General features: G+C 49.1%; 1 protein-coding gene across 1 annotated transcript in view; it reads left to right on the top strand.

The window, feature by feature from the left end:
* The window catches only part of TENM4 (teneurin transmembrane protein 4), a 376,128-nt gene that overhangs the window by 306,539 nt on the left and 56,903 nt on the right, over positions 1 to 12,686 (top strand). Inside the window, exons 17-21 of the mRNA XM_059411810.1 lie at positions 384 to 645; positions 3,186 to 3,453; positions 6,072 to 6,215; positions 8,824 to 9,073; positions 11,353 to 11,373. Coding sequence (XP_059267793.1) covers positions 384 to 645; positions 3,186 to 3,453; positions 6,072 to 6,215; positions 8,824 to 9,073; positions 11,353 to 11,373 — 945 coding nt within the window. The remainder of the gene's footprint in view (positions 1 to 383; positions 646 to 3,185; positions 3,454 to 6,071; positions 6,216 to 8,823; positions 9,074 to 11,352; positions 11,374 to 12,686) is intronic.

Genomic DNA, 12,686 nt, shown 5'->3' with positions numbered 1-12,686 from the left:
TTGTCCTGCTGACATTTCCCTGGGCTTCAGCTCTAAGAAACCCTCAGTAGCAGGGGCACCAGAGCGGAGGCTTGTCAGCTGTCCTCCGTCCTGGCAAACGGCTCTCCATAGCCATGGTTATTCATGTGGGTTTTGGTAAAATCTCTATAATGAATCATTTATGGGAAAAACAAGCAATGCTTCCTGGAATCTCTGTTACAGTTTGTGGCTGTAGTGACATCTTTAGGTTTTACGGTCCCCTCAACAAGTGCGCAGACCTTTGGTATAATTTTTTTGCTCCTGTCTCCCCGCCCCCACCCCCGCCACTCCTCCTCCTCCTCATCTCCTATCTATCTCCTGCTTTTCCTGCTCCCCGTTCTTTCCATCCCTGCCCTCCCAAACAGCTTTGACCTGGTCACAAATGGCGGTATCTCCATCATCCTCCGGTTCGAGCGGGCACCTTTCATCACACAGGAGCACACTCTCTGGCTGCCTTGGGACCGCTTCTTTGTCATGGAAACCATCATCATGCGACATGAAGAGAATGAGATCCCCAGCTGTGACCTGAGCAACTTCGCCCGCCCCAACCCTATCGTGTCTCCATCCCCGCTGACGTCCTTCGCCAGCTCCTGTGAGGAGAAAGGCCCCATCGTTCCAGAAATTCAGGTACCCAGCTTTCTTAACTGTATTTCTTCAGGCTTTTATTTCACTGGTGGGTGAGGAGGGTCTCAGAGCCGGGGGTGCGTGGAGAGCGATCCCATCAGCCACCATCCGAATCCAGCTACCAGGCCCCTCAGCGGCCGTGGTGTCGAGATGATGGCCTCCTCTCTTACACACTTACATCACACCAGCACTGGAAGGCGCCTGGCACAGCCCAGCATAGAGTGAATTCCTGCTGCCTTTCCAGTCTGCCATCCAGTTCCCTTTCACTTTCCTCTCCCCCAGCCTCCAATGTCCCCCTGTATCATTATTTCTCTCAAAAATACTTATGATAGTAGGGTCTACCAAGAGAAGTAGGACAGAGGCGCACCGTAAGAAAGACTAAATGAGAAAATGTGCTTAGCACAATGCGTAGTGCTTGGCAAGTGCTTGAAAAATTCTAGCCAGTGTTATTATTATTGAGATTATGTTAAACACACTGCCTTCATGCCAGCCAAGGATTTATTTGGCTCAAATCTTGACACGTAAGCACTTTACTTAATTATCATTAAAAGGAAGTAGTTTGAAAAGATGCGTTTTAATCAAATGGAAACCAGGACAGATTCTTTGCCTAACGGAGCTGTGCAGAGTTAAATGTTTTCCGCCATCCCAGCCCGATTTCTACTGGGAGGAACGAAGGCCTGGGGAAGAGGAGAGACAGCAGGGAGGGGCCCAGCCTGGCTCTCTTGCCTAGCAAGAGCTCTGGCCGTGTGCGTGTTAATAGGTTGCCACCGCCTGTAGAGTGGGAGCGTATACACTATTGTGTGTAGGTCTCGCGCCCGGCCGAGCAGATGCATCTCCGTGCGTGTGTCCTGTTGCGTGGCTTCAGGCACCAGCCCACGAGAGGGACATACAACTATTTTGAAATTCTCAGTGCACCCACAGGTTGAAACCCTCACTCCTTTTCAGAGATGCAGGGCTTGTCTCCTGTCTCAACTACCAGGCTGACCTTTCTTTTGAAATGGTTGTCAGTGGAGACAGAGCTTGCTGGAGAGAAGTAATTTGTTACTCAACCCTGGTTCAGCTCCAGCCAGACATTTTCCCAGGAGCAGAGACTTTGGAACAAATGAGGTTAAAGGTCCCACCCTCTTCACTACGCTCCCTGGGCTGGGTGTCTGTGAGCCCAGCTGGGTCACAAACCTTGCTTATTAACAGATTCATGAAACACAAGAAAACAAGCTCCTGGGTTTTCCCAGCCCTGTCATTGGCCCGCCTTCGCAAGCACTGTGAGATGTACATTTTAAAGGGTACGTTGAAGATAAATATTTATGAGAGCATCAGGATGGCACTCCGAACCCTGACTGTGGTTCACCCGGGTACAGAGCGGCTTCGCCTAGAATTTTCAAGCTGATTTTTAGAAAGATTCCTTTGCTTTAGGCCCAGGCCCTAAAATTTCATGTGTTCAGAATGAGGTGGGGAGAAAGTTCACACCCATCTCTGATACGAAACGGACAGAGAGGAAAAGGCTTTCTTTGTGAAGGCCCAGTTTCTCCATGAACACGAGAAGAGAATGATCACTGTCCTTTTAATGGATACGTTAGCCTCAATTGATTTAACGTCCCCTTCTTGAAGCGGAGCCCAGAGCATCAAGCTGATAAAAGTTCTCTGCTCTTGCCATGTGCCTGAGCACCCTGGCATTGATTTTCAAGTCTCCATTTTGGAACTGAGCCCATTACACCCAGTAGATCGGGCGCCACCTTCCCCACCATTGTGTTCATCTAGCATCTAGATGAACCGGGGCACGGAAACCCCATGCCGCCAGTTCAGCCTCTTTCCGTGGTTAGCTTTGGGGAAGAGGGGTATTGGCCACAGGTCCTTGGCAGGCCTTGCTCGCAACCCTGCATAATTGTTTAGCCAACCTCTCATGGTCTCTCTTCACTATCCTGAGAAGGATAGCTGTCAGAGGATCTTACTTTAGGAAAGTTTTGTGGGAGACACTGTCCTCCCTGCTGAGGCAACTGTGTGCATTAGTCTGAGGGAAAGGCCTTTCTTCCTTTTCCTGCCAGTTGCAGAACCAGCACCAGCACCAGTAAGGGCACCATCATCCCACTTACTGAGCCCTTGTTATGAGCTGGGCATTTTTCTGTATGTGGCTCTGCTTGGTCCTCACACCAAGGCAGAGAGGAAACTGAGATTCGGCAGCGTGAGTGATTTTACACACATTATCCTACATGTCCTTCTCAGTAATGCAACAGGGTGAGCAGCAGCATCCCCGCTGAATGGGGGAAGAACCTGAGGCTCCCCGAGGCAGGGTCGTACCATGTGAAGTCGGCCCCGGAAACCAGGCCTTCTGCCTTTTGGTTCCCTCCTCCTCCCGCTCCTCTTCATACTCTGCCTCCCCGCTCCTCCCTCTCCTCTCTTTCCGAGTTCCTGCTCCTCCTCTCCCCTCCATCCTCCCTCTCTGCCTCCTCCTCTGCCTGTCGGTCACCCAGAGTGCTTGGGGCTTGCCGTCTCCCCTGCTCCCGTGAGTCCCTGACGGCTGCTTGCTGTGTCATCTGTCTGTCTAGGCTTTGCAGGAGGAGATCGCTATCTCGGGCTGCAAGATGAGGCTGAGCTACCTGAGCAGCCGCACCCCTGGCTACAAGTCTGTCCTGAGGATCAGCCTCACCCACCCAACCATCCCCTTCAACCTCATGAAGGTGCACCTCATGGTGGCGGTTGAGGGCCGCCTCTTCAGGAAGTGGTTTGCTGCAGCCCCGGACTTGTCCTATTATTTCATCTGGGATAAGACAGACGTCTACAACCAGAAGGTGTTCGGGCTATCAGAAGCTTTCGGTAAGCCTCTCGGCCACAGGACTCAGGGTCATCCCCAGGGAGAGAGTAACACTTGGGGGCATGGGACTGTTTCTCCACCTCCCTTGTTTCTTCTTCCTCCTTTCCTCTTCTTAGAAATACCTATGGCTTAGTTGGCCTTCCAGACTTTTCAGGAACTATGACCTCAAAGAATGTACTCAAAGACCTGAATGTAAAGAAGTTGATCATTTAAAAAAAGGGGGGGTGCTTAGAAAACCAAAAGGGCCTTTGCAAAGTGCTGTTGTGGTATGTGACAGGCGAAAAGAGGCTTTGTGCCACAAAGGTAGAGCTGGCTGGGCATTGTCCTGCCCCCTCACAACCATCTGGCCTCAATGCACCCACTAGAAAATGTGGAAGTCTGGAGCTTCTGGGTTTCCTCAGTTTTTTGAGATGCAGGAGCTAAGATTCTTTCTTCCTCAGAATGTCTTGTTGGCCTCTGTACCTCATTCGCAATCAGAGAGATTCTGTGCTTGTTGTTGCTGTCTGTTTTTAAGATGAAGCAGAAAGTGACTGTAGCCTCGCCTGGGTTCCAGCCCCACCAAGACATCACCCTTCAGGGGCTGGCTGTGCTCATGCCAGCTTCCGTACAGAGCAGTGTCCCAGAAGGGGTTCAGAGCTGGACTGTTGGCCGACGTCCCCCCAGCAGGGCTGGTCGCCCAAGCACGGAGAGGATTAGCCCAGGGAATTCCTTCTCATCTTGAACCCTGCTCCAACTTCATTCTTTTGCTAGATTCCACAGAAGCAAAATGAGGAAGCAGAGGAGAAATCACGTTGTAAAAAGAAAGAGGAGAAGGGAGGGAAGGAAGAAAGGCAGGTAGTCACTGAGAGAATGTTTTTTCAACACCCCCTCTGGCCGGTGTTCTCCCTCGCACGGTTTAATATCCCATCTAATCCTCATTGCCACCCTCTGAGCCAGAGACTGTCCCCAGATTCTGCGAGAGGAAGCAGAGAAGTGAGGGGACTTCGGGAGGACAGATGAGAGAGGAACAGAGCTGGACCCATCATAGACCTCGCCCGTAGCTTCACATCCCACCCTACCTTGCAAGGGCATGGTGGGAGCAAAGATCCAGTCTCTTTGTTCATGCTCCCTTCTGTAACTCAAACTACTTCTGGAGGCTCTTCAAAAACAATGAAACCTCACAACCTCTTCGGGTGACATGAGCATTTTTCGTGTCCACCAGCCAGGGCAAAGGAAAGCATCTGCACAGTGAGACCTCCAAGCCAAGAGGCCGACCTGTCCCTGAGAGGACAGGTGACCCATAGGAGGCAGAGAGGCTGCTAATAGGACTCCCAGTCATAGGGAAGGTGTCGGGATGGATATTCCCCTCCTCCTATATTTGGCCAGCAACCTTTTATGGCACCTTTTTCAGGAGCTGCCCAACTGTTAATTCCTTCCTTGAACATGTGGTAAGATACTGCCCACTTGGCAAGCAGAGTCCACACAGAAGGATACTTGAAAGAAATGCCATTCCTGTCTCTGCTAGTTCCTTTCCATCGGGCAGTTCCGGGCTTTTTTACAAATCCAGCCTTGGGACTCCTGCCATGGTTTGCCTGCATCCCGGTCCCCTTCCAAGAAGGTCTGGATCTATGAGACAGAAGAAAAACCAGCGGATTTTCAAGGTTTGAGACCTCAAAGCAACTTCCAGCTTTCAAAGTACCCTAACTGAGCTCCTTATCCATGTATTCATTATAAACAGTATAGAATTCCTTTTTCTAGTAAAGTAATGCCACTATCATTCATAAAAATTTGATGAGTGAGTGGACAAAAATATGAATAAATTCATATGTTTCTATAAATAGTGCTACTACTTGTTAACATTTAAATTTATTTATTCTCTCTCTTTATGTATAGTAAGTGTGTGTGTGTGTGTGTGTGTGTGTGTATGGTTTTTTTTTTTTTTTAACATTTTATTGATTTGACAGACAAAGATCCAAGTAGGCAGAGAGGCAGGCAGAGAGAGAGGAGGAAGCAGGCTCCCCGCTGAGCAGAGAGCCCGATGCAGGGCTTGATCCCAGGACCCTGAGATCATGACCTGAGCCGAAGACAGAGGCTCCCAGGCGCCCTGTATGGTGTTTTTTTTTTTTAAGCACACATATAATCCCATATATAACGAGTCTTTCCAGCTTGGCATCATAAACATTTTCCATGTCACCCTGTTATCTTCATAACCAAAATATCCACTGGCAGCATAATATTCCTCAAGTGGGTACCTTTTGATGGGCTCAATCTCTAGACCCTTTTGAACTTTAAGATTACTTCCAATTTGCACTATTAGAAATAAAGCTGCAGTGAAGAGCTTTGTGCCTAAACTGTTTTCCATACTAGAGGATCATGTCCTGGGAATCAATTCACCTGGGTCCTTTTGAAGGTGTTTAGTGCATTTCCTTCAACTTTTTCCTAATAAGACACAATTGTTCTTTGAAAAGAGGGTACTCGGGCTCAGCCTCTCTGGGTCAGTACTGCACGTACATCTGGCTTCTACTGAGAAACATGATCCTTTCTCCTTCCCTACAAAAGACAAACCAAGCCTTCCAGGCACATCAAAGCCAGAGCAGAGACTTTGCTCACCTGTGCATTTCGTACCTTTTGTTTTCTGCAGTTTCTGTAGGCTATGAGTATGAATCCTGCCCAGATCTGATCCTCTGGGAGAAAAGAACAGCAGTGCTGCAGGGCTACGAAATCGATGCTTCCAAGCTGGGAGGATGGAGCCTGGACAAACACCATGCCCTCAACATCCAGAGTGGTGAGTGCGTGAGAAGAACTCCAGCAGCCAGGCTGTGGGTGGGACCTTCATCTCATATCCTTCATGCCCTTTAAAAAAAAAAAAAGAAAGAAAAGAAAAAGAAAGAAAATGCACACTCCCAGTTACAGGGGCTCATGTGTGATCAGTCGTCCAAAGGATTAGTCATCAGAAATATTCCTTGGGAGCCTGCGCTATGCTGGGCACTGCGAGGCACTGGAGGATACAGAAATGAGACTCCAGACACTTCCCAGGCAGTCTCCATGCTGTGCCATCCCACACAAAAACACAGGACCCTGGGACCTGGAACAGGGGCACCTCAGCCTCTTGGTTCCGCAAGGTGTCTCTTTGGAGAGAACCTCTGGACGGAGTCTCAAAAGGTCTGTAGGATTAGCCCGATATATCAAGTAGGGAGAACATTTTAGGCAGAAGGCACAGTAGGTGCCAAAGCACAAAAGCCTAAAAGAAGAGTAATTGGAAAGAAGATTCACTGTGGTTTGAGCAAAGGATGAAATGAAGGCAAGAGCCAGAGCCAGAGCTGGGGCTGGAGCCGCTGGAGGCCAGGCTGAGAAGATTAGGACTTTGAACTGCGTCCAGAGGCAGATGTCAAGCCTCTGAAAGGTTCCAGGCCTACAAGTGACACAATCCACTCTGTAGTTTAGATCGCTCACCTTGACTGTGTGCTGTGATGGGACAACTCAATACGGTCATGACAGCTCCCGCCTCACCTGAAGATGCTGGGAATGGCTATCTATCAAAGCCGCAGCATGGCTGAAGAAAAAACTGACAAACAGACTCTAGAATTTATGATAGCCTAAAGATTTGTCAGTTACTAAGGCAGCCTTTAAAATCAGAAGAAAAAAGAGGCCCTGCCAGATATTCGACGGTTCTAGAAAAACCACCATCTTACTGTGCGGGGCCAGCCCCAGAGCAGATAAAGAGACTCTAGGGGACAGAGCAAGGGGTTTAGAGAATGGCCTGAAAGCCATCAGGAGGACCAGTTTTGGCCACGTGCATCAGAAAAGCCAAAATAACAGAATTCCAAATGAGTTCAAAACGTGTTTCTCACTTAGCACCAGGTCCAGAGGGAGGCAGTCCAGGGCTGGCTTGGCACTCTGCCTGCCAGGTCAGAGGTCGGGGTTCCTCCCCTCCCATTGCTCTGCTTGCACCTCCAACCCCAACGTGATGGTTCAGGGTGACCGCCTAAGTTCCGGCCTCCATATCCACATCTCAGCCAGCAAGGAGGAGGAGAAGGGCAAAGGGCAGTCCCTCTCCGTTGCAAGGACACCTCCCAGCAGCTGCCTACCGCACTTCTGCTTCCCACGCCACTGGCCAGAACTTCGTCACCTGCCAAGCGTAATCTGCCCTAGATTGTCCCATGCCTGGTCAGACGGCAGGGCTTCTGTCGCTGCAGAATGGGATGGGGGACAGAAGGAATCTCAGTGGAGGACCACACCATGCATATGTAGGAACTGGCCCGGGACCGAGGGAGCCTCAGATGTCAGTGTGGGTGGATAGGTATGTTAGGTTCACCCTACATACAAAATAAATAAGGTTAATTAAAGATCTAAATTTGAAAAAAAAAAAAAAAAAGATCTAAACTTGAAAGATAACACTTTAATAGAAGAAAAATTAGGAGAATATCTTTATGATCTCAGAGGATTCACTAAAACCAAAAAGAGCACAAACATGTGGTAGCAAAATGAGTGATTAGACTATGTAAGAATGAAAGGTACCTGTTTAATAAAGGACCCAACTAATAGGCGACAGCCTGGGACAAGATCCTAGTGACCATAAACCTGAAATTCAGGCTTCGATATGGAAGAGATCAGGTCGGAGGCAAGGAGTCCAGTTTGGAGGCTGTGGCAGTAACATGGGAGATGAAGGTGAGCAGGACCTAAAAAGAAATTGTGTAGATATGGGATGAAATCTGCAGGTCACTAAGCTCAGTCCCTTCATTTTGCTTGGAAGGAAACTGAGGCCCAGGAGCAGGTAAAGCAGTGGGGAGTCTGATGCAGCATCAGGGATCAGTCTGTTAGGAGCAAAACCACATAAAACCCCAGGTCTCTCGACTCTACCCTGGTGAGAGGAGACTGAAGTTCACTCGTGCATCTCTGTAAACATTCACTGGGATCTACTCGGTGTCCAGTTCTGCATGAGGCACTGGGGCTCTGGGGGAAGAAGACACGGTTCTACAGTTGACATGGTAGCAATCTAAGGAGAGGAAAATGGGTAAGTGTAATTTTTAAAAATGCACACTGTGATAAAGACAGGGATTAGACGTGTACTATCTGAGAAGCGGTGAATGATTCAGGGCCTGGGTGACCTCAGGTGAGCCACCAACCTGCCCCCACCCCAACCTCCGTTAATACAGAGCGGGTAATAGGACCTATCTTACAGAGTCGTCGTGAGTGTTCATTCGGGAAAGATTGGCCTGTTCGGGACATTCTGGGTTTCATGGTGGGGTTGCCACAGCCCTGGAGGTTGAGTCTGGAAATGGTAGGCAGAGGGCTTGTGTTCCTTGCAAAAATCAAGGGGACTCTGTGGTTGGCCACAGAAGAGGGCCATTTCTGGCTCCATCGTTGATTCTGCCCTTTTGTCCTTGTCCCAGGCATCTTGCACAAAGGGAACGGGGAGAACCAGTTTGTGTCTCAGCAGCCACCTGTCATCGGGAGCATCATGGGCAACGGGCGCCGGAGAAGCATCTCCTGCCCCAGCTGCAACGGCCTTGCTGATGGCAACAAGCTCCTGGCCCCCGTGGCCCTCACGTGCGGCTCCGACGGGAGCCTCTATGTGGGGGACTTCAACTACATCCGAAGGATCTTCCCCTCTGGGAATGTCACCAACATCCTGGAGTTGAGGTATGTAAGGAGATGTCCTCCTCAGCTTCCTAATACTGTCCCTAGGCCATCCCATGAGCCCACGTGGCATGACCCACTGCACCCAGAGGAGGGGATAGACAGCTGCACCTGTCAGAGTCCATCCGGAACTTTTCACTTCCCAGCTCAGAGGCTGAACTATAAACCTGGGGCTCTGGGGAAGCAGGTGCTGTTTTCCACCAGGCACAGCAGCGAAGACAAATCACTTGTGGAACAGGAGGATATTCTCGGTGCCCAAAAGATATAAAGGTCTCCTAACAACCAGGAATTAGAATTCTGGAAGCCCTTGAATTTCCTCTCGTTTCCTGGCACCAAACAGATTGGGATTAGTCCCATGAGCCTTCCTAGAGGAACAAGGACAACAGGATGGACATAGCCCCCATGCCAGTGTTGCCTGATTTGACCCTGTTACTAAACACTCATCTGAGTTAGGAGGAGTTCTCTTCAGATAAAGGCCCACAGGCTGAAGTTAGGCAGTGTCTCTCAGCCCCTGACGGGCCGCAGAGCCAGCCGACTTGGCCTTTTCCTTCTCCCCGTACAAACGGTGCATGATGCAGCACAGCCACACTTAGAGCTCAGGGAAGGGCCTGATGGGTTGCATTTTCTCAAGGCCTCCCTGGAGCAGGTCTTTGTAGAACCAAAGCACATCATTTTAGAACCAAAGCACTGTTCATAGGGGGTGTTCTGGGGTTACAGAGGAGCGGTGGTTAGAGACAGGGGAACCCCACACTCCCTTTCAGGAGAAATGGTACCAGGTTCCTCAGAACTGCTTTAGGGAAGGGGATCTGCCTATCTCCTGGACTAGGGTCCATGGGGACAGGACGGGCCCATGAGCTGGAAAGCTTTCTTCCAAAAATGGCCAGGGATAAGGAAACTCACTTTTGTGAGATCGCAACTATTTGCCCAGTGTAATAGTCCCACAAGGTATTTGTCACGATTGCCCTTGACAAGCAAGAGAAAAGGAGACTTGGGGAATTTAAAGAATCTGCCCAAGGTCCAGCTTCTGGAATGGCAGACCCAAACCCAGAAAGCCATCTATCACACAACTCTGCCTCACCAAAGAATTGTCACCTGATCCAACAAGGGCTGTTTTGGCTTAATGCCACATTAAGTTATTCCCTGGAGGTGATTGTCGGCTAAGAATCTCACTCTACAGGGCACATGTGAAAGGAAGGGAAGGCTTGCTGTTTGACCACAGTCATGGCAGCCCTCAGGAGGAAAGGGTTCCTATTTCTCTCTCTCTCTCTCTCTCTCTCTCTCTCTCTGTCACACACACACACACACACACACACACACACACACACAGACAAATAAAGCAGAGGGTCTTTGGCCACGAGAAGAATCAGAATTCTCTGGATTCCTAGGAGATGAGATATCAAGCTCATGAGAACCACCAATGGAATATTCTCTGCCTTTCTTTTCTCTTTTATGAGTCTCACTGTCACAGAATCTGTCAGGGATGCTCCAGTCAGCTGCTCACATTGTCTTCCTGTCTCCCAGAGTACCATGGAAAGAGAGCCATCAACTAGGGAGTCAGGCCTCCGTGGCAGAGACGCTATACAACTTTGGGCAAGACACGTACCCTCTCTGGGCCCCCATTTTCACATCTTCAAAATAAGAGATCCCATTTTCCCTGCCTCCCTCCCACATTTGAGGGGAGATCATGGAAGATAATAGACAAGGAAGGGAGGAGTAAATGAAATTTGGAGAGAAAAATAAGTTTATCAATGCATTACCATCTTAATATATTTTCTTCCCAGTCTGTTTCCTGTTCCACCCCCTCCCTTCTAATTATGGTATATCTCCAGTTCTGTATTCCATTATGAGGAGAATCACGGTGGGCTGCGCACGGTTTGAGTACCCTCTGTAGGGCTGTGTGCACACCGACAGAGACGCAGCCATGAGCAGGTGTATCTCTGGGCCTGTGTGTCTGTACAGGGGAGGGAATCCGCTGTTCCAGCCTCTGCCTTAGCCTTGGTGAGAACAACAGCTTGTCAGCCTCATTCTCTTCCCCTGAACTCAGCCGTGGTGGTGCAGGTGAAACCAGGCCTCTTCTGTGATATGTAGCTGCTTGTAAGTGAGCTCACTGACAAGTAATATCCAATATAAAATAAATCAGTGTCATAGCTGCTAAGTCTTTATTTATTATAGTATTGTACAGTACCATTGCTGTCAAGTTTTCAGGCTGCTAATAATGCTTCTAACCCCGCTGCTAACACCTCATTCTTTCTTCTATTCCCTGCTCTCCTGTCTTCTGTCAGAAATAAAGATTTCAGACATAGGTAAGCCAACCAGTGGAGAATTTCCTGTCTCTCCTCTGCCTTGTTGCATGTTGTATGGTAAGCTGCACGTGTCCATTTCAGATGGCTCAATAGCAAATGAGTCCTGTGCGATTGGAACTGATTGGGAGTAATCAGTTACCATGAGAGGAAGTCATTAATAATGGTGGGGGCGGGTGGTGAGAGCCTGAACTCCTTTCATCTCTAGCGAAGTGCAACAGCTACTCTGATCGTCTGTGGACATGACAGAAAATAATTGGGGAAACAGTTTTAACCTTGGCATAGTAATTTGAACACCCGTCTGCTTCTCCTTGGAATAAATGAGGACATCATCCAAACTGTGTTGAGTGGCTTCGAGGGTCACAGTGGGAAGTCTTGAGAACATCTCGATCAGGCGAAGAACCTAGAAGAAGACAGGTGTCAGGTTTGCACTTCTGTGGGCGTTCCGGATGCCTTGGCTTTGGATGCCAGGTGACCCCACCAGAAAGTTTGCCAGCAAGGACAGAGTGGGAGAGGATTTTTCAGACCATATGGACCACCCAAAATAGCGGTCCCCAAATAGGAACTTCATCACAGAGTAGATTTGTCACAGAGGCTCACAGTGACACTGCAGCAGGCAGAGAGGTCCTTATCAGATGCTCCAAGAGTGATGTCTGCCCACCAGCACCACTGTCTTTGTGGTGCTAGACTGACCCCGGGGCACAGGTGTTTTGCACACTTCCGGGTAACTTGGAAGTAGCTATGGGCAGGTGGAGCTGGGGCTGCCATACGTGCAGCTCTCAGTTATCCACATGTCGCACACATCGAACTTGTACATGGGGTAGGTGCTAAGTTGGGATCAAAGAAAATCTTGGAATGGTGGAAAGAGTTAGACATACCCCAAATCCAGTAATGTTTATATCCACACCTATGTAATTAGATATAGTATTAATGGAACAATCTTATGTATTACTTTTTTAAAGACTTAATTTATTAGAAAGAGAGAACATGAGCAGGGAGAGGGGCAGAGGGAGAAGCAGACTTCCCACTAAGTGCAGAGCCCAGAGCCCAACATGGGGCTCGATCCTAGGACCCTGGGATCATGACCTAAGCTGAAGTCAGATGCTTCGCCGACTGAGCCACCCAGGCACCCCCAATTATATATATTATTTTAAGGTTAGAATAATAATTAACATGGATAGAGCACCTCGTCTGTGGCAGAGAGAGCATTTGTGGTTTACATGGACTGTAGCAGTTCAGCCCCAAACCATCCAGTGAGATAGGCTCTCTTGCCTCACGCAGTTTACAGCTGAGAAAGCTGAAGCTTCCCTGTTGTG

The sequence above is a fragment of the Mustela nigripes genome, chromosome 1 (genome assembly GCF_022355385.1).
Source record: "Mustela nigripes isolate SB6536 chromosome 1, MUSNIG.SB6536, whole genome shotgun sequence".
Classification (NCBI taxonomy): domain Eukaryota; kingdom Metazoa; phylum Chordata; class Mammalia; order Carnivora; family Mustelidae; genus Mustela; species Mustela nigripes.
Note: the sequence above shows the minus strand (reverse complement) of the source record. Positions and strands in the feature narration are given on the sequence as shown.